General features: G+C 39.5%; 1 protein-coding gene across 5 annotated transcripts in view; it reads right to left on the bottom strand.

The window, feature by feature from the left end:
- CHPT1 (choline phosphotransferase 1) overlaps positions 1-20,727 on the bottom strand; it is a 29,457-nt gene extending 8,730 nt beyond the window's left edge. For 2 of the 5 annotated variants that reach the window (XR_009356920.1, XM_059186663.1), the window contains exons 1-4: positions 20,220-20,723; positions 7,092-7,239; positions 6,665-6,806; positions 2,511-2,595 (exon numbers count right to left, since the gene is read on the bottom strand). Coding sequence is in view for 3 of the 5 variants with exons in the window: in XM_059186663.1 (XP_059042646.1) it covers positions 2,511-2,595; positions 6,665-6,806; positions 7,092-7,239; positions 20,220-20,492 (648 nt within the window). In the remaining 2 variants the exon portion in view is untranslated. Of the gene's footprint in view, positions 1-2,510; positions 2,596-6,664; positions 6,807-7,091; positions 7,240-17,827; positions 17,885-20,219 lie in introns of those variants that run through there. The other 3 variants (XR_009356921.1, XM_059186664.1, XM_059186665.1) reach the window with 3 other exon arrangements.
- Between the last annotated feature and the right edge of the window lie 2,039 nt (positions 20,728-22,766).

Here is a 22,766-nt window from a genome sequence, read left to right as displayed (position 1 = left end):
TAATCAAATCTTAACTCCTGAATATAGCCTACAGTGGTAACTTTTCTTTTAATGGTTTTATCTAGTAAGTGAAAAATGAATCCACCAAATTCAGGGAAGTCTACATAACCGTGATGATATATTTAATCTCATAAACCTTCATCTGACTTAAACATGAAAAAGGATAGTTCCCTTGAATTTAGTACCTCTAAAAGACTGCATCACAGGAAAAGTCAGACACCATGATCTACATCATGAATGTGACAAATATCACAATGTGTGTGCATGTAAGACTTTTGTGTAGTTAATATCCAGGATTAAATCTCTAGCAATATATTTACCTGTTGGTCAATTTGCTCTTCAAGAAAACTTCCCAAGGCAGCAAAGGATTTAAAAAACAGTAATAATAAGTTGCCAAAAGGTATAGGCCAATGCACTTCGAAACAGGCTATGAAATATTTTACCAACATTTGTGGAAACTACAGATTAACAAATTTAGAAAATCTACATCTAAAATAAGTATTCTTGTTGGTAAAAATAAACAGGTATGCTTTCCTCCTATGGTATTACCAAAACATTGAATGAAATGATTTTAAGATTAAATTCTTTCCCAATATAAATAAATCAATTAAATTTAAGACAACAACATCTGACTTAATAACCTAACTGCCTCTAGGTCAACATTCACCTTTTTTGGGAACCAACTGAGCAGCTAACATAGAAGACACATCATATCCCTCTAGTGTATTTTAGAGGCCTACAGTAGCATATCTTTGATTCTATTATTCTTCTAGGACGAGAAGGAATATGAATGTCTCAGGAAATGTACCACTACTTAAAAATATGCTTCAAGTCTGAGCCAGTGATATGAACTGTAATTGGTAATTCTGAAACTATACCACAGGGAAATTTTACTATTATTTAATAGACTTAATTTTTAGAGCAATTTTGGACTCATGACCAAACTGTATGGAAAATACATAAACTCCCTATATACTCCCTACCTCTGCCTCCCAATGCCTTCCTCCCCATCAACATGTTCCACCAGAATGTTACATTTGTTGTAATACATGAACCTACACCAATATATCATTATTATCACCCAAAAGCTATAGTTCACATAATAGCTTACTCTTGGTGATACGTACTTTCTATGAGTTTAGACAAATGCATAATGACAAGTTTCCATCATTATAGTATATCATACAGAATAGTTTCACTGCCCTAAAAATACGCTGGGCTTTGTCTCTTATTCCTCCATTCCCCATAACCTTTGGTAACTGCTGATCTTTTCACTGTCTCCATTATTTTGCCTTTTCCAGAATGTTATATAGCTGGAATCATATAATATATGTAGTCGCCTTTTCAAATTGGTTTCTTTCACTAAGTAGTATGTATATAAGATCCCTCCATGTCTTTTTATGTCTTGATAGAGCTTTCTTTTCAACACTGAATAATATTCCATTGCATGCATGTGGCATAATTCATCCATTCACCTACTGAAGGACATCTTGGTTGCTTCCAAGTTTTGGCAATTATGAATAAAGCCGCTGTAAACATCCGAGTTCAGGTTTTTGTGTGGACATAAGTTTTCTGCTTATATGGGTAAATATCAAAGAGCACGGTCGCTGGATCCTATGGTAAGAGTATGTTTAGTTTTGTATCTCTTACTATTTTTACTGGAGGTATATATCTGAGTGATTAAAAACACAGAATCTGGAATCTGTCTTCTTAATTCCAGTACTTACTAGCCATGTGTCCTTGGACAAATTACTTAATTATTCTAAGACTTACTTATAAAACAGAATAATTATAGTATCTATTTCATAGAATTGTTCTGAGGGTCAGATAAAACAGTGATGGTAAACTGTGGGAACATAAGGTGTTTGTTCAATAAATGTTAGTTGTTGGCTATTGATATTATCCTTATTATTCTTATATCTATGGGCAGGAGGTTGTGAGTCAGCAAGTGTTATGGACTTGGGTCATAGAGACAGAATAATTTATTTCTTTATAAATTCTCTTTCTATGCAAACCATGGATATGTAACAGTGGCCTCCCAAGAATTAACTTTTGTCAGAATACTGAGGCCAACGGGGCAGAAAGTAAAAACACTCCTTAATATGGGCAACTTTACCTCATTGTAGATTATTTAAAAATGCAAATTATTAACTTTTCTTTCCTAATATTGAGGGACAAGTTTCAAAAGTAAAATATTTTACTGAGTTTACTTTTTTATATATCTATTTTATGAGATAGATTTTGGCCTGGAAAAGGTAGTTCAACTAGTGTGTTAAAATTTTGTATTAGGGTAATGGGGTCATTTTCTTCTATGTGGTAATATATTCATGCATAGGGGAAAGTGCCAAAATAAGGTATATAGACAATAAAATTATAAAATGAAGAACAAAGGTTAAGAAGTGGTATGATCATTAAAAACAATGCCAAGAATTTCTGAAGAAAATTAACAATGCATTTTTTCCTAAATATTTGTTAAGTACTGAAATGTAAATTTAAATATTCAGATTTACCGTATAGTCCCACATTGTTGCTCCTCCAAATGTAGACAACACGAAGACCATCACTAAAGCTAACTGAATTTCAGTTACATCCACTCTAAAAAGAGAGGACAAAGAATAGAAAAGGTATTTGTAAATAAAATTCATAAATGTGAAAGTCAGTTAACCATAGGTTAAATATCAAAGATAGAAGAATCTTTTCAGGCTTAGCTTATTTTACCTTCTGTTCCATCACTGAATTATCGATTTACATGATTAAATGAAAAGCCCACTGAACAACATGGGCTCACAGAGAGGTAAACATTAGGATATGCACAGGTTGGGATGGGGTAAGCTTGTACAGCATGTATAAAATTGCTGAGAGCAGTTATCATTGAGATTACAGAAGGATTTTACTTTCTGCTTTATGTACTTCTGTAAAGTTTGAATTTTTAAATAACAATCATGTATTACTCTTGTAATGAGGAAAAATTATAATAATATAAAAACAACCAGATGACTTAAGACAAATTGAAAACACTCCCAAGTGAATTTCACTTGAAGAGTAGGGAAAGTTAAAACAGCTTTATTAGGTTACTAACAGTCACTACAGCTTTTTGGTTTCCATAGACATTTTCCCCTAATATATGAACATAGTTAAGTTCATTTTTTAAAAAAACCCACTAAAACAACATCAGTCTCCAGTCTGCATTGCCTGAAGCTATCGACTGACTCCTCTATCTCCTTTGCTCCATACACAGGCTAACTGAAATGTAGTCCATATTTGTAATTTCCTCTTCTTCATATTTGCTGCTTAATCCACTGTAGTCTGGTCTTTGGCCCCATTCTACTAAAACTGTTTAAGGTAAACAGTGACTTCCAATTTATCAAATCTAAGGGATATATTTCAGTTAATACCTTGGCTAATTTCTCTGCAATACTTAAAATGCTGATCATTCCCTCTTTCTTAAAATGTTTTGCTATGTTATTTATTCCATGCTCTCTCCTGATTCACCTACCTTACTGGAAGCTCTTCTCAGGCTCCCTCCTAGACTGCTGCTTCTTCCACATCTTAAATGCTACTACTTCCAGAATTCCATCTTTTCTCCTTTTAGATTTTCTGAACAATTCTATCTAAGACTACCATCTGTAGGCTAAGGACATCAAAATCCCTATCTCCAAATCCACATCTTTTTTTCCTGCTGAGCTCCAAATTTTTTATGTCTATCTACTTTACATCTCTGCATGGATGCCCTGGAGTCTTTGGATGCTAGAGGAATACTTATTGCTCTGCAAATACAAGATATGCAGCAATTATATGACAAAATAAAACCAGACAGGGAATAAAAGACTTCTAGACTAAGCTACTTAGGGGGCAGTTAGTAGGAGGTGAACTGAACATTAACCCACAAATAAAAAGAAAACGTAAAAAATGATACCCAGTATTTGTAAGACCAGTAACAGGTAAACCAAGGCCTCCAGCAGGAAGTTAGTTGAAAAAAGTAAACATAATAATATAACAAGTAGTACTTTGTAGAGAAAAAGGAAGAAAGGTTTAACATCTACTGAACATCTATTATGAGTCTAATCAGCTATAAATTATTCTGATAAATTTTTTGGAGAGGGAAACTTAAATGATTTTCCATGCCTACACTGGAACAGCTGAATATTTATTGCCATAGGAAAATGCCTCAGAGCCAGCACTTTTCCTACTACACTTATGAGTCATTATCAGAGTTTTGTGCTCTTTTTCCAGTAACAAAAGTAGAATTATATTTAATTATCCATAATTTTTCTAGGTTATGACTAGTGACCAGTAGCAACTAGGAAAGCTGGTAGGAAACAGAACAAGCTTTCTCTCAATGAACTAAGTAACCCAAATAAGGATCGGGAAATCCATACCAGCCAACAGACAATTGATACTGACACAGTGTGTTAAGTTTTGCCAAAGGCATGGTTGATGTCCTATATGTAGATCCTTCTTGTAATGTTAAACTAAACCATCAATCTACTTACTCAATGCTCCATGACATTTTTACTTTGACAAAGTAAAAAAATATACTAGTTATACTAGTGTACTATATCCTATACTATATCCTAGTTATACTAGGATCTCTGCCATTCAGTGTTACTATTTTTAATTTAAATTTTGGGGCAAGAGAATCTTAAGCAGGTTCCACACCCAGTGTGGAGCCCATGCAGGGCTCAATCTCACAAACAGACCTTGACCAGAGCCAAAATCAAGAGTCAGACATGGAAGCTTAACTGACTGAGTCACCCAGGCACCCCACAGTGTTAGTATTTTAAAAAGGCTGCCTAGCCCCAGCACTGTAGGGTCTCCTCCTGCCCCTATGTGCTGGAGCCCCAATCACAATAGTCATTTTCCTAATGTTCTCAGTACTTTCTTTCCTCATGCTTCTCCCTAGTGCTTCTACTCCAATTTGTCTGGCATAGTCCATTCATAAGAAACTCATCTTTGTATCTCCAGTTCTAGGCACGCATTAGGCTCTCAATCAACAGCAAATGAATGTAAAATTTACAACTAGGCCAGGATGAACGAATTCATTTTAGAAAGATTTTTAATGAAGTTAGAAGCCAAAAAGGTAAAATGTTAGTCATTAAATAGTGACACCAATAATAATTAACCAGAACACTGCATTATTACATTACTCTAGTTTACCATAGCAAGTTCAGCAAATTAAAAAGCCGTAGATTTTGTAAAGCTACTTTTCTATTTTAGCATATCTTAATTTATAAATAGATACAGATTCTAAACTTCACATGGTTGCCTTGAATTTTAAGGCAGGCTTTTTGACACTTGGGCTCTTGATCAGTAGATAAGGAATCACCTAGACTCACATTTTCCATAAAAGCTTTCTTAAGCTAATTCAGACTACAGAGCCCTTCCCCTTACTTAGGATTTCTTCAGTGCTTAAGGAAACCTAGAGCAAGTTATTTTACACTTGGTGATGGACTACATTAACTGTGTCACAGAAGTATTATCTCTTTCCTTTAATACAGTATACCAAAAATCCCTAAAACAGGAATTTTTAAAGAATGCATTTTTGTATCCTTCTACAGAATCTAACACATTGCTGATCTCATAGAAATGAATAGCAGTCACTAAGAGTATGGAGTTTGGAATCAAACAGACTTGAGTTTTAACCCTGGCTCTATACTTATTAGCAGTACAAGAACATTACAGAATCTCTGCTTCATTTGTACAGAGGAGGTTAATGTGAGGAAAAAATGAGATAATGCATGTAAAGTACTTAGTATAGTGCCTGCAACATGCAAGTGCTCTAGATGGTAGCTGCAATTATCCCATTATTTAGGAATCAATGTGATGTGTTGCCTAAGGCTTTCTCTCTGTTACATGATCCACAGATTTGAGCTTCTCTCATTTTTATCATCATCAGAGGTTTTGGGTTTGTTTTTTGTTGTTGTTGGTTTTTTGGGTTTTTTTTTTCCAGAGCTGTTTCTCCTATGTAGCAATAAAAGAGGGGCCAAAAAGAATCAGTAGACATGGGAAGGCAGAGTCGAGAATGAGCCAATGGCAGATAGTTCCTAAAGGATCAGGCAGAGAAGGAGCTAATGGGAAACAGGAAGAGTACTGGGCTCCTGCTTCATGCACTACTTCCTGGTGTCCAAGAAAGAGGCATCAGAGGTTTATCATCTAATGTTTAGCTCTAACATTTTCAAGGTATTTTTACATTATCTCATCAACTGCCTACCACAACTGAAGAGTCTCACAATTACCTGTTGATGGTGACTGTTGTAACAGGTGGCCCCTTGTTGGGCACTGAAGATTTGACCAAAAAGGACCTTTACATTCTGTATTTCATTATTTTATTATATAAATCAAATGCTGTTTACAGTTACTGCATATTCTTTTTCTATATTATCCAGGCCCCTTATTTTTCTCTTTCTCCTGTATAATGTAAGCTTGGGTTAGTAAGTTATTAAAGTGGAAAAAGGGGGAAAAATTATTATCGAATATATAACTATTTATGATGCAGAATACCTAACAAGACTTAACGTGTAGCATTTATGGATGTGCCAATAAATTAAAAGATAATTTAAATTCTTGATTGAAGTTTTGTTCTCCTTACGGATAAGTAAAATTTAAGATTGTGAAAATAAACTGAATTATATTTTAAAATGTACAACTTAAAAAACATACTTACTTTCCAAACCTCAACACGCCTGAAACATAAGTCTGCCAATGAGCACAATAAAACATGAACATCCCAATAAAAGAGCAGAAAAACAACCAGTCAGGATGAGTTCCTAAGCGCACCGCAATTGAAGCTCCAATTGCCATAAATACTGAAAGAAACAAGGTTTAAGAACTATTAAGAATTAAAAATAATTAATGAAATAATTTCCATGTACTATTTAGAAATACAATTTTTAAAAAAATGTAATTACATTATGGTGCACTAAAGAAAATTAATTTTTGAACATACTTTCACAAAATACACTATGCAAATTTGCTCCCAAATGCACACTTACCACCAAAACTGACCATTCGAACAGCTCAGTCCATTTTTAGTTTTTGAGCCATCAGCAAAAAAAGAAAGAAAAAGAAAAAGAAAACCTTCATTAACTTACCTGTGGAAAGAGAGTCACAACCATGGTCAAAAAGTTCCCCTAAAGGGGAACAAGAATTTGTCCTTCTGGCTTGTTTCCCATCAATAGCATCCAGTGACTGATAGATAAAGAGTCCCAGTGCACATAAAAGGTATGTCCAGTATGGTGCCTAAAAATAAACGTAAATAATAAATACTCTTAAATGACAACAAGCTAGCTTCTCTTTGAAAATAGTTCAACCTAAGCCAATTGACACATTTTCTTGTGTTCTCATCTTACATCACGTCAGAGTGTTATAAAAAACATTCATAACCCTCCTTATACAGATGAGAACTAAATTGAGAAATCAAACGAACTGTTCTAAGTCATGTGGATAGAGGGACAAAGAAGCCCATACTGTGAGAAACACAAAAACTAAATGAGCAAGGATTAGGACACTGATTTTAGTTCCTAATCCACAGCTCTTTCAATATATTACTTACATATGGCACTAGATTTGAAATTATTCAGTAAGATTTTGCTATGAAAAATATCTTAAAGACAAACCACAAAACTCTGCTCATGATGGAGTATCGGGGAACTGGATCCATTCTCCCACCTTATATAACCAGAAAAGCAGTAAAATAAATGAAGTAAGTTTTCAGACACTGCAGGCAGTGAAGCACTGTGATCCCTGACAGAGGGAAACATGAGGTGAGCCCTGTAGCTACTCCAGCTTAGGACCCACAGGCAGACCACGGCATAGGAATGGGGAACCTGAACAGAGCCCAGTGATCTTGATATGATGAGGAGAAGCGTAGCAGAATTCAGAAAGGTCAAAACAGCTAGAATTTGTGGAGCACAGTACCAGAGAAAAGAGGAACACAAGATCTACAGAAGAGTACCTTTGAGTCTTTGGCTGAGAAGTGACCTGTGCCTGAATGAAATAAAACTATTAACCAAGGCCAGGGAAAGAAACATTGAACAGCACAAGGCTGCATAATTCTTGAAGGCCACATAAAGCTGAGAATTTTTCATGTTCCCACCAGGCACAGCAGAAAGACTCTGTAATGCCTAGGACATTGGGTAGAGTTAACAGAAATGTATTGCCTTAGCAGTGGCGAGAAATTAGCCCACGTTAAACACCTCTTGGTAGAGTCCTAACAGACATAAAGTCCAGCCTCAAAAGAACCCAACAGGTCCTATTTAACTCAACTATAGTCAGTACAAAGTACAATATCTTTTTTTTTTTTAAGATTTTATTTATTTATTTGACAGAGAGAAATCACAAGTAGATGGAGAGGCAGGCAGAGAGAGAGAAAGGGAAGCAGGCTTCCTGCTGAGCAAAGAGCCTGATGCGGGACTCGATCCCAGGACCCTGAGATCATGACCTGAGCCGAAGGCAGGGGCTTAACCCACTGAGCCACCCAGGTGCCCCCAAAGTACAATATCTTAAAGGGATTTAAAAAAACCTAGTACCCAAAGATCTAAAATTCATAATGTCTGGTATCTAATCAAAAATTACCAATCATGCAAAGAGGCAGGAGAGTATGTTCTACAACTAGAAGTAAAAACAATTAATACAATCAGACCCAGGAAATGACAGAAAAATGGAATTAGATGAGGCCATTAAAAGTTATTATAAATATGCTTCACATGTCCAAGAAGGGGAAAGAAAACATAAAAGACTCAAGTGAAACCCATTTATATTAAAAACAGTATTTGAAATGTAAAATATACTAGATAAAATTGGACAATGCAGAAGAAAAGATCAATGAACTTGGAGACTACTAATGGAAACTATCTAAAATTATACAAAGGAAGAAAAAAGACTACCGATAATTGATCTTGGGTATCACTGACTGGTGGGACAGCAGAAGCAGTCTAACATTTTTATCGGCGTCTCGGGGAAGAGAAGAGATAGCTGAACATGAAAAATATAAGAAATAATGGCTGAAGGATTTCCAAATTTGATGAAATTTATAAACTTGCATATCCAAGAAGCTCAAACACCAACCAGAATAAGTATTTTTTTTAAAACCCACCAAGGCACATCATAATCAGAAGCCAGAGAAAAACAGAAACATTATATACAGAAGTGATAAAATCCTCACCAGTAAAGAAAGAAAGAGTCTGTAAACTTGAAGACAGGTGAACAAAAATGATGCAATTTGAACAAGACAGAGAAAAAGAGATTTTAAAATGACCACTCTTTTCTTCAAGCACTTTGTAAATATACTCTTCTTCATCAGGGACTTACGTGATGGTACGAATGGTCAACCCAGATTTCTATGTGGTAGAGAGGAAATACAGCAATATTATTAAGAAGTAGGGTTGTTTTTTTAAAATAATTTAAAAAAAATTTTTTATAAACATATATTTTTATCCCCAGGGGTACAGGTCTGTGAATCGCCAGGTTTACACAAGGAAGTAGGGTTTTGAAGTTAGATCTTGTTTGAGTCCTTGACTCTCATTTAATAGCCAAATAATCTTGGGCAAGTCACTCAACCTCTCTAAACCATAGTTACGCACCTGTAGGGTATGAATACTCACAGTTCTGTCAGATGAAAAAATTCTAAGATAGCTATTTATACAGAGCCTGGCACATAGTAAGTGCTCAGTAAAGGTTAGCTATTCTCATTAAGTTGTTTTGTATACTTTCAGTGGCAAATATAGTTTTTAAAATACCAATCGTTGTATGGTTTATTGGAGAATTCTACAAATATCCAATCAGCCTGCTATCTTGTTCCTCAATCTTTCTAAGTAAATAGAAGTTTACACTGAACCTACTTTAATAAAAACTTCATTTTTAAATATTAGATGCCCAGTATTAATGATGACACTACTAATTGCTTAAAAGGGCTTACTAAGTCTCTTCCACTTAAAAGACAAGCAGCATAAGTTAGAAATAATTGAAGAAGGGAAGCAACCTGAGTTATGAATATGCATATTAAAATACCACAGTCAAAGAAACAATAAGCACTGGTGAGGATTTGGGGAAGAAGGAACACTTCTGCACTGTGGGTAGGAATGCAAACTGGTGCAGCCACGATGGAAAACAGTCTGGAGGTTCCTCAGAAAATTTAAAATAGAACTACCCTAAGGCCCAGTAATCACACTACTGGGTATTTAACCAAAGAGTATGAAAACACTGATTTTAAAGTGTATATGCACCCCATGTTTATTGCAGCATTATTTACAATAGCCAAATTATGGAAGCAGCCCAAGTGTCCTTCGGTAGATGAATGAATAAAGAAGATGTGGCATATATACAGCCATAAAAAGAATGAAAATCTTGCCTTTTGCAACAATATGTACGGAACTAGAGAGTGTAATAAGTGAAATAATCTGAGAAAGACAAATACCGTATGATCTCACTCATATGTGGAATTTAAGAAACAAAATAAATGAACAAGGGAAAAAAAAGAGACAAACCCCCCAAAATGGACTCTTAACTATGGAGAACAAACAGAGGGTTACCAGAGGGGAGGGGAGAGGGGAGCTGGGTGAAATAGGGGACAGGGATGAAGGACTGCCCTTGTGATGAGCACTGAATAAGGTATAGAATTGAATCATTATATCATACACCTGAAACACACGAATGTATGTTAACTATGTTGAAATTAAAATGAAAACTTAGTAAAAAAATTAAAAGCTTAAACACTACATTCAATTCTGATTAGCATGTTTTTAAAGGCTTATCTGCAAACTATGAAACAATTAGGAGGGGGCTAAAAAAACAGAATCGGTAAATCCTTACAGCAGTACAAAAGTGGAAAAAGCAAAACGAAACAAACCATCTGAGTTTTTCCTAGAATCTTTCTTGAAAGAATACCAAAGTGTTTTGCATAGAACAAGCCCGGTGACTCTTTTCAAACTAGTAAATTCTTAACTATTTTTTCCTACCAGGAAAAATTATATTGTTTTAATTTCGATAACCAAAGGAAAGCAAAGTTATATTTCAAATCTATGTAAAATTGGAAATTGAAGTTATTAAAATTTCTAGAAGGACATAAGGTCACTTTTCTGATCTATTTTCCACCAAGTACCTTCCCCCTACATGACAGACTTCTGAAGAACATCATCTACCTGAGAGGTATTCCATTTCTCCCTTCTATGCACAGAACCTTCTTATACTGAGACAATGGAGCCAAGGTCCATGTTAAAAGCCTATTTCTGACCTCTGATTTGGTAGACTGGCAGCAGGCAAGTTCAAAGGTCAAAGTGTTAATGGAAATCCATACTGAGATAAATTTGGTCACTCCTGGACACCACAGTTGAAGGTGGACTCTGCTCATCATTTGGAAAAAGGAAAGGAAGACTTGTTGACTAGTTTAAAACTACATCATTAAGCTACTAGAGTTAAGATTTAGGGTTTAAATGGGTAAAGAACGCAGGGGAATTTGAACAAGGAAACAAGAGAGGGGGTCTCGGCCTAAATGAAGGTTGAGGCCTGGAAAACACGAGGTTTACTCATGAGTCAGTGACCAGATCCCTGTTGCAGGATCAGAACATCAATAGTAGTCAGATTGGAAAGGCAGTAACATTATCTTAGACAGTACAACAAAGGGCATTTTCCAGCACTGTTTTATTTGATACAGCAATCCACAGAGACAGGGCAGCTATCATGTTCTTTTTATTAAAGTCGAAAGTAAAACTTAGAGAGGACTGATCACATCCCATCCAGTGGCCAGACTGGGCCTGGGAATCAGACCCGGGTCTTCTGTCCTGCCCTTAGGATAAGGGCTCCATCAGACCACAGGCTGCAAAGACCTGAATTCTTACTTCACATCCGACTTAATCCTTCAGACCTGCTGAGAAGCGCTCTCCTGCCCACACAATCCAATTTCAAGTGTAAAGAGCCTAAGGTAATGGCTGGAAGCCATGTGATGCTTGCCTCCTTTTAAACCCAGGAAGGCACACTAGTCCCCAGTACCTGGTTCATTCATTTCCAGTCTTCCCAATGCCACAAAGGTCAAACTTATCTTTCCTTTTCCCGGATGTCATCAGCTCCAACTCCACCTGAAGAAAGCTATTAAATAGCCTGCAAATTGTCATCTTCCTTCCTAACCTGTTTTCTCTGCAAAACTGACTCCAGGTTGGAGATCCACTGGCCAGGAACCACAGGACCCTTCCTTCCAGAAGTCTTCTCAAAACAGGTTTAATTACAGAAGAGACTCCAGGTTGAAGGAGGATCTACAAAAGCCACCCCAACTCATTTTATCTTTTCATGTGAACTTTCAAAAATTTTCAACATAAGCATGGAACAGTCAGGCCTGGATTACTCATTATAAAGTCACAAGCAATTTATCAAAATACTACTATAGAAGGAACCTAGTCCAAAAAAGTAGAACTTCTCCAGGTAATATTAGATTCCTAACATTTAAAGTTTTAAATTATATAATTTTCAAAGTATCTACTGTATCTTTTAGGATCAGAATTTAAAGAATATGCCATAGGAAGCTTTTCAGGTCAACCATCAAGACCTACATCAATCTTGTAAATGATGACATGGTATTCAATAATGTGGCTACACCACAATTAAGTGATAACTTCACTAATGATGAATCTTGCATTATTTGATGAAAAATTATTATGTAAATTTATTCTAGAAAACAAAATTATTACTAAGAATCAATCAATCCCCAGTCATTAAAAAAAAAAACACTAATAAATTTAAATTGCTTTTCAGTTACACCACTAACAAAGAGCTGTATAAAAATAAGTCTTGGGGAAATTTTACTTTTTTAGTTACCTGAATTATAGGTTGTTATTATTCATCTTATAATTAGAAAAACCAGAGTTCTGAACCAGACCATATGGTAATTGTTCTCATTACAAATAACTGTGTCAGAGAGAACACTCACATATAAACCAATTACTTATCTTCTTTTTTTAAGTGGGTCTGAATGAGCACACATACATCAAGAAAAGGAAGAAAAGATTTCGAAAGTGATCAGTAAGCACATCTCTGCTCACTGGACAAACTTCATTTACAAGCCTGGACCTTAAAATACTTGATTTTCTGGAACACATACTTAGGTCTCCTATAATTAAAAATGTTATTAGACTAGATAGTCTCCAAGGACCCCTCTTTCATATTAGAATATAATTCTCTCATGGGTATAAGACATGTTGTCTGTTTTTAAAATCTGCTGTACATACCACAGAAGCTAAATTACTAGATGATCTAATTGTTCCTTATCAGGTAAAATGGTTTCCAAAGGGAAAAATTTATGCCCTTAGTTGTTCCTGCAGAGTGGTTAGAAGTATGCAATCTGGGATGCCTGGCTGGCTCAGTTGGTCAAGGGTCGGCCTTCGGCTCAGGATCTAGTCCTGCACTCTGGGCTCCCTACTCCACAGGGAGTTTGCTTCTCCTTCTGCCTGTCTCTCTCATGAATAAATAAAATCTAGAAAAAAAAAAGTGCGCAGTGTGGACTCTACCTGCACCCAGATCCTTGCTTTCATCACTAGCTGAGTATGGATGACTTAACCTCCCAGTGCCTCAGTCTCCCTTTATCAAACATACAAATAATCACTGCTCCTGTCTCACCGTGAAAGTCAAAGTATTACATGGAAAGTGTTGAGAAAAGTGCCCGGCATATGGAAGGAGCTCACTAAGCTTGTTGTTATTATTGTTATTACTGATATAAGACAATTTTAGGTGATTCATGGGTCAACTTTTTATTTTAATAATTAGGTCTTTATTTTAATATGTTTTGGAAATATTCTAACAAATTTAAAAAAGAGCTAGCATAAAAAAAGCTAGCATAGTTATCACATCTATGATTTTAGAGATATTAAGGCTGAGAATGAGTCCACATCTTTAAAAAGGAAGAGATTTAAAGTTGATGTAAAGAAAAATAGTAAATAAAAAACAGTATATATAAGTTATATGCAAAAGTAGAAATCTTCCCAAATTAAAATATAGGAAATGCTGGAACTATATAATGCTTATTTATATAAAATTTTTATACTTAAAAAAAATTATCTCTTTGCTTTAAATGGCCTTGGGTATTAGCTGACACACATGCAAAAAGTATTATATAACCAGTAACAGTTGGGCCAGCTGCTATCGGGGAGACTTAATTATCCAAACAGCAATTGACTTTTCTCTCTATAAAAACATCAAGTGCATTTATAAGAGGTAGGAAGAAAGAAAATTAGAAGACAGATCATGCCTATGTGAAAAAATGTAATGTTATGTGGTTTAAAAAGTGGATTTTCAAAAGAAAATTCATTGCATTTCTAACAGACCACGAATCTGACACTGGTCTAGTCCTGTGGTGTGATTGAGAGGTTGTGGACTAGGCGCCTGTCGCTGATGGGGCACTTCCTGTTTACAGAGGGAGGGCCCCACCAGAGGCCTGAAAGGCTCCAAGAGAAGCGGGTGGTCCGGATTGGTAAAATCATTCTCAGTCCCCAATCAGGAAAGGGCCTGGGGACATACTGGTTTCAACGCAGATCTTCAGGCTTCAGGTCTGGTTACCCGCCAGCTTTTGAGAAGAGCATACCCATTTTCAGGAAATGAAGCAGATTACAAGCAGGCATTTTATAGAAATGCAGTCTGAACAGCAATTCAGGCCCAGCGGGGCTCTCTCCTGACTTTAGAAATCTGTACTCTGAAAGGTAGCTTGCTTTCTTTTTATATTTTGGGGGAATAGTCCTTTTCCCCATTCTTTTTTTAAACCTTTAGTACTTACTAAAGTTCTTATTGAAAACGCCAGTCTCTCATTGTGCCCAGGGAAATAGGAAGGCAGAGGGGTATGAAGAGAATCCCTGGGCCAGATGGATCATTGACAGCAACTGTACTGGGTGCTTTCACAGCTGTTCTCTTTAATGTTGCAAAACCCAAGTGGTCAGAGCCTAGGCCCAGGTCAAAAGTCCAAGGAGGAATAGCTTATATAATAAAGTATAGGAAAACCATAGGAGTCAAAGAGTCAAGCCCCAAAGCAATTACCTGCAGAAGCTCCTTCCAGCCAAGGCTGAGAATATGGTGAGGCCAGTGAGCCACCAGGGGTTCGTACAGAAATTGAGGCTGTATTTACCCTCAGGATCAGGGTCCTTTGGTGCCTCCTTAAGTCCCGAGGCCTAAGTGACTGCTTGCCTCATTTTAGTTCCCTTCCCTGCCCTGCTTTCTCAAATTTCAAATTTCCACCTCCGGAAAGGAGCTGGAGTTTTTATTTTGTTTTATTAAGACTAGACCACTCCCTAACAAGAGTCCTGCCTTAATAAATGATGCCTGATAAGTTACTGATCTGGTTAAAAGAAAAAAACGATGGAGACAGGTAATAAAAAAGGAAATACAGGGGTGCCTGTGTGGCCTGGTGGGTTGAAGCCTCTGCCTTCCAGTCAGGTCATGATCCCGGGGTCCTGGGATCACCCCAAATCGGGCTCTCTGCTCCTCGGGGAGCTTGCTTCCTCCTCTCTCTCTGCCTGCCTCTTTGCCTACTTGTGATCTCTGTCTGTCAAATAAATAAATAAATCTTAAAAAAAAAAAAAAAAAGGAAATACAATATTTTGAAGAAACCAAACCAAGGAGAACAATCTGAGTAAAAATCTAAAGATTGTTGCCTTTTCTTATTATTCCCCAACAAATAACCCTTTACTTTATAGTGCAAAGGCAACTATAATCTGAATCATTTTGACAGGGAACAAACCATTTCTTAAGGTCTTTCTGACTTCTCAGAAAAACGTCGTTTTTGGTACAACTTTCTATCATCATTAACAAAATAAATATATTAATGCCCTCTGACCTGACCCTATACTAGGCATCTATTTGCTCTAATCAATGACACTGATGTGTCATTAGCCTGGAGCCTAAAGAATTAGATCCGAATTTCTGAGTTTTCTTATATACAAATTTAGGAATTGCAATAAGTAGGCTCTAAAGTCCTTCAAACTGTTTAAGTCTGTGATTCTATTTCAGGACTAGGCAGCAAGGAATGGGGCGGGGGGCGCGGTCAAGGACTCCATACAGAGTAGCATTCAGATAGAACCGCTTCATCCAGGTGAGAAGTGGGACAATTCAGTTCCACTTTTCTCTAGTAGTCCTAACTCTTGCTTACTCTCGTTAAAATCCCCAGGCCAAACAACTGATACTTATTTAATCCAAGACCCGCTTAAACTGATGAGGGTGGAAAAACATCATCTTCCAAGATGCCATTTCATTCATGCAGACAATAATTTAGTGAATATTTACTAAGCCTCTGTGTTATGCAAAGTGCAGTGCAGTACAGACTGTACAAATCGGCAATCTTTCTCTGAACTTAAAAGTTGGTAGACTGGGGCACCTGGGTGGCTCAGTGGGTTAAGCCACTGCCTTCGGCTCAGGTCATGATCTCAGAGTCCTGGGATCGAGTCCCACATCAGGCTCTCTGCTCAGCAGGGAGCCTGCTTCCTCCTCTCTCTCTCTCTCTCTCTCTCTGCCTGCCTCTCTGCCTACTTGTGATCTCTCTCTCTGTCAAATAAATAAATAAATAAAATCTTTAAAAAAAAAAAAAAAAAAGTTGGTAGACTGTCCTGCTCAGTAAGGACACACGTAACCAAAATAAAATGGAGAAGTTCCCCCAGGAGACCTACAAAGCCCCACAGCTGAAGCATAGCATTCTGGCTTGGAATCCCGGTCTTCAGTTAAAGCTACCTACCCCAAAGAGGTTAATTTCTCTTCAATTTCCTAATCTATAAAATGGGGATAATAATACTACCACTTCATAAAGTTGTTTAGAGGATTAAATGAGACAACAGGCTAATGCACCTTCAAATAATGCCTGATACACAGTTAAGACCCAGTAAATGTTCATTGATACTGTTATTTTTACTGGAGTTTTAGAGGACAGACTCTGGAGAAGGAAGAAAAATTTTACAAGGAAGTCGTGAGAACTGAGCATTGAGAGATGGAAGCAGGACAGGAGGAAAGAAGGAGAAAGAGAAAAGAGAGGGACAAAAAGAAATCCTTGCTATATAGCAAGTAGTTCAGTTTGGCTGGAGTGAAAAGTTCCTTAACAAAAACAGCAGCATGACACGCAGTTCAAAACACCATTGTAGGGCGCCTGGGTGGCTCAGTTGGTTGAGCAACTGCCTTCGGCTCGGGTCACGGTCCTGGAGTCTCGGGATCCAGTCCCGCATGCGCTCCCAGCTCCATGGGGAGTCTGCTTCTCCCTCTGACCTTCTCACCTCTCATGTCCTCTCTCACTGTCTCTCTCTCAAATAAATAAATAAAATCTTAAAAAAAAAAAAAAAGAAAAGAAAAAGAAAACACCATTGTAGAAAAGAAGAAGAAAAAGGAACACACACTGTAGAACTTAATATGAATCATTTAATTTTTTTCTATTAAGTTCCCTTCATCCCCATTTATGTCCTAGAAGTTAAAACAGTAGTTTAAAAAAATAGATCAAGTGTTATTATTAATATAGATACATAGTCAGCACTGCCTACACGTCATCCTATATGGGTACAGAAGCCAAAACATCTAAATCCAATAACCTTACGTATTTTTCCTCTTTCTGGAAGCAATCTGTCAAGTTTGAAAAGCACTACGAGTTCTTAAGGCTAAGAATCAGAAAACACTTTCTAATCCAGGTTAAAAATCACTTAACCCTCCAGACCTCAAATTTCTCTTAATAAAAACATATATACTACTATTACTTCAGGATGGATGGATAGAAGAAATACTAAAATGGTGGAAAGGCCATTCTAGGAAGGGAAAAAACTTGCCAGCCTCCTTGGGTAGATATAAAACACAAAGGCAACAATGGATGTGAAAGCACTTTACGTACCTGATTAAATCTTATATAATATACAAGGAATTTTTCCTGCATACAACATAGACAAAGGCAGAAACTCTGGACCAGAAGGTGGTGATGCGTTGAAAATATATACATAGGCTTTGGGGTCAGATGGACTTAGATCTGAATCTTGTCATCAAGTCCTGTCATTTACTAGCTCCGTGACGTGAAAGCAAAGCATCTTGAACTATCATTACTTCTTTCCTGCGATTACTGGGATTTTATCAAACCTGCAATACGAATCCTGTAATGAATGGCTTGTCCCCTCACAGCTGCAGCCACTTAGAAGCAAGTGGAGGAGGATCTAATATCATACATTTCAGAAACTCTTCTCAGTTTCATCTTATTATTTTAACTCTTTGGGGGCCACTCTGATTTTTTCCACTTTTTTGTGTATCTGAGATTCCCAACTCCCCCAACCTTTTTTATTTTTTTAAATGAGGCTGAGCCTAAAAATTAGTCATAATTTTACCTCTTCCATCAGGCCCCACTTAACACTCCTACACAGCATCTCCTGGACTTTTCTAAGTGCTCAACAGATGGTTCTGAAATAATATCGACACATTCACGTGGCAAGTATCAGAAGCGCCCAAATGTTGTTAGCCAAATTCAGGCCCAATAAAAACTAAAATTTTTTATACATTGTCAGGACATTTTTATTAAAAGTGGTATTTTTAGGGGCGCCTGGGTGGCTCAGTGGGTTAAGCCGCTGCCTTCGGCTCAGGTCATGATCTCAGGATCCTAGGATGGAGTCCCGCATCGCATTGGGCTCTCTGCTCAGCAGGGAGCCTGTTCCCTCTCTCTCTGCCTGCCTCTCCGTCTACTTGTGATTTCTCTCTGTCAAATAAATAAATAAAATCTTTAAAAAAAAAATTCAAAAATTCTTTTAAAAAAAAGTGGTATTTTTAATGTGTTGAGTAATATTTTAAATTTGTTGTGCAAAGTGCCATTTTCTACATTTATCCTCAGGTAATATGGTATTTGATCCTCGCTGCATCCTTGTGAAATTGGTTCTGCAGGCATGATTTTCTATTTCACACATGGGAAAACTGACCAGCAGGTCTTTCCATGGTGTGGTGCAGCCCCATGGGAACCCAAGCCTTCCACTTCTAAACTCAGAGCTCCTCCATTCTAGCAAAACCACCTCTAGGCCTTGAGGAAATTCTGCAAACGGGCTGCAAAAAACAAAAACGAAAGAAACTTACTTTTTTGCAAACAAGATGGAAATAAATAACAATGCAAACATCTGCCAAGAACTCCTATGTAATAAACATAAGCATTGACTGGCAAGATAGGATTTTAAAACGTAGGCTCCATTAAATATTTTTTAAAATGGACGCCTAGCATGGAAGGCCTAAAATATTTCCATTGTATTCCTGCTACCCAACCTTAATTTGAATTAGTTCCCCACAGAACCTATACTCAAATATGATTATAAAAGGGATTTCACTATTTGGAGGGCAAAGAAAGCAGTGTCACAGAATGTGCAATGAGTTATTTATTCCATGAACTCCACATTAAAGCTAAAAATGCGAGTGAACCTCCTCTGCCTCCAATCCTGTCCCCACTGAGCCCGCGGGGTGCGGTGCTTCCGAGTAACAGCTGTCCGAAGCTGACGTTATTTACTCTCATTTCCCACACAGGTCAAATACGCACAGCTAAAATCCGTCGGCTGTCGGGATCCCTGGGTCGCGATAGTAAGGATTATCTCCTTGCTAATACCTTAGTTTGTTTTGCATGTCAATGAAGCAAAGAGGAAGTTATCTCGTGGAAGTAACTTAATCTCTGATCAGTGCTACCAGTAATTTCAGATCACTAGCACAACCTTGAGAAACGATTATAAAAGTGTCCAAAGGGTAACTCGGGCTTGGCCAACCCGACCGCAGGCCGCGGTGCCCGGCCGGCCGGAGATGGGGGCGTTCAGTTCCCCCCGGTGTGCAAAGTAACCGACGGCTTATCCATCCCACAGCTCCGCGCCAGACCGGGGTGGAGGCCGGACAGGCCGGCCCCCGGGGCTCTCAGTGGCCGGGGGAGGCTGGAGTGGACCCGGGCTGAGGCAGTGACCTTGACAACCCCTCTGCCGCCCGCGGTGGCTCGAGGTAGACGCGGACCTGAGGTAGCGGCGCGACAGCCTCCAGGCGGCCCGCGGGAGTCCCGGGGCGGACGCGGCGCGGGGCAGTGGCTGTGTCTGACCACCACCCCGCCCCGGGAGAGTCATCCGCGCGGGGGTCTCCCCGCTCCCCGGGCGCCTCCAGGGGTGGGACAGCTGCGCACTGGGGCGGGGCTGGGATTGGGAACGCGGGGTTCCCGGGACAGCAGTTGGGGGTCCCTCCTCCGCGGCCGAGGCTCCCCGCGCGGGCCGCGAGCGGAAGGCGGGCCCTACCTCCTCGGTGGCCGTGGGGCAGTAGGAGATGAGCAGGAGGGTGGTTAGCAGGTTGATGGCCAGGCCCAGGAGGGTGATGGAGTTGGGGGCCATCCACAGCGGGATCCACTGGAGCAGCCAGGTCCAGTAGATCTGCAGCGGCGGCTCGAGCAGCGAGACGCCCGCCGCGCTGTAGCGGTGCTCCTCCAGCCGCCGCAGCTGCGCCGCGCTCAGCGGCTCGGCCAGCGCCTTCAGCCAGCGCGGCGCCGGCCTGCCCCCGGCGCCCGCCGCCATGGCCGCCTGCGGGCCCCGCCGCTGCGAGGGAGCGCGGCCCGAGCCGGGCGCCAGGGCGGGGGGGTGGGGGGGAGGTGGAGGGAGGGGCCCGTGGGCCCCGGCCTGCGCTGACCGGGTGGAACTAGACGGTCGGGCCGGCTCGGGTGAGGTCGAGGTCAGGCCGGGCTGCCCCAGGTCCCGGGGCCCCTGCCCCCAGAGCGGCCCGGCCGCGGGTGCGACCGCCGGGGGTGGGCGGGGCCTCCGACGAGGGGATCTTAGGGGAGGGGTTGGGGAGACTATGGCGAGGTGTCTGGGAGGTTCGGGCCGGTACTCGCAAGCCACCGGGTTACCACTAGGGTCCTGCAGACAGTAACTTTCTGGTGGACGTGCCAGGGACTGACTTCCCCAAGGGGCTGGCTGATGCACCTGCCTCCAGAGGTTCCATTCTTCTCCAGGGACGTCTGGCCGCGCTTCCGTGACTAAAGGATCCTCCCAGGCTGGGCAGTTAGAGGCTGCTTCCTCCAACGTGTGGTCTTGTGCACAGCTCTGTTCTCCTAGTGTGGGTATCTCTGGCCTTTGGCTAACCACTGCAGGATGACGCTGCCAGTGGAGTCTTGGAGGAGGGGGAGGGGGGTTTTGTGAGAACATGATTTTTGCACCTCTTGGGTCACTGGCCTAATGACCCCATCTGTCTGCCCCAAAAGAGGTCCTGCTTTATAAACACACAACAAAAACAATTCTCCTTCCTACCCTGAGGACAGGGTCCCTGCCATTAATTAGCTCTACAGAACACTCCCTGGGCGTTCAAGGTTCAGGGTTCAGAGACCAAGGCGTTGAAAAGAAAAACCAGGACTTTGAAACATTTACTGAAAAGGGGACTGAATGGCTGAAACCCAAATGCCCCCCCTCCTCCCCCCCCTCCCCCCGAGCATCCAATACCAGTAACTGGATATTTTTACACGCAGCTTTCTCTGGGAGAAGAGGACATGGATCCAGGCAATGTGTTCCCACTGCAGAGTGGACTAAGCACACTTGCCACACAATGGTAGTTCAGCAGCCCCTTACCTCACAATGCACCCATTTAGGCAGGGGACATCTTGTCATAAACATATTTCACAGCCTGAGCTAAGACTGCCACTTGCCTTTTTTTTTCACTTCCTGGTCCTGTTCTAAGGCATAGAACAAGCTCAGAAACTGCCTTGGAGATAGTGTGTTAGGCAACATCTCTCAGCAGATGCAGTTTGTCCCACAGGATTCATTACAACACTCTGAGAGGAGTCAGCAAACTACTGCCCAGCCCGCTGCCTGTTTTAGTATAGCCTGTATACTATGGTATACAGGTATAGTATGGCTGAAAAAAATCAAAAGAATTTTTTTTGATGTGAAATTATATGAAATTCAAACTTCAGTGCCATGGATAAAGCCATGCTTATGCCTCACATATTGTTTACACTACTTTATCCCTCCAAAAGCAGAGTTCAGTGGTTGTGACAGACATTGGCTTGCAAACACTGGAATATTTACAGTCTGGGCCGTCACAGGAAAGAGTTTGGCAATCCCTTCCTTAGAGCAATATGAAGGTTCCTACAGACCTAACCATCCATTGAATATACATCTCCTGATCTTTAACGTGGAAAAAAAAAAAAAAAGGTGCTGAAAAATGCAGGAAGGAATCAGAATGACAGATCCACTTTTAACTATGCTGGTTTTATGTACAGTAAACTTGGGGACATCGTTTTTTTAAATTTATCAATACCATGAATAATCCAAGGAGAAATCCTTTTCCACAATAAATTTAACTATGTTACAATTAATTTTTAGTGTACATCAAAACATCAAAGGAGAATGAAAAGACAAGCCACAAGCCAGGAAAAGGCATTTCCCTCAAATAAAATCCACATTGACTAGTACCCAGATTATATAAAGGATTCCTAAAAATCAGTGAGAAACAAAAACACTCAACTGGGCTTACATTCAGATACCTGTAACAAAAATCCCCCAAATCTGGTGACTTAAACAGAATAAATGTTTATTTTTTTTTCTTGCATAAGTCTAGAATCATGGTTGCTTCATGATCACTGGGAACTCAGGCTCTTTTGTCTTCCGCTCTAATATCCTGTATCTGACTTACATCTATAAAGTAGGTCATCTCTTGGTTCTGAATGGCTGATGGAGCTCCAGCCATCCTATTTGCACTCCAAGTAGCAGAAAAGAGAAAGAGGGTGAAAAAAAAAAGTTGGATACCACTCAGCTGAGCCCCAAAGTAAGGTGCTTTTCTAGAATTCCCAAATGACA

This window comes from Mustela lutreola, chromosome 8 (genome assembly GCF_030435805.1).
Source record: "Mustela lutreola isolate mMusLut2 chromosome 8, mMusLut2.pri, whole genome shotgun sequence".
NCBI classification, from domain to species: domain Eukaryota; kingdom Metazoa; phylum Chordata; class Mammalia; order Carnivora; family Mustelidae; genus Mustela; species Mustela lutreola.
Note: the sequence above shows the minus strand (reverse complement) of the source record. Positions and strands in the feature narration are given on the sequence as shown.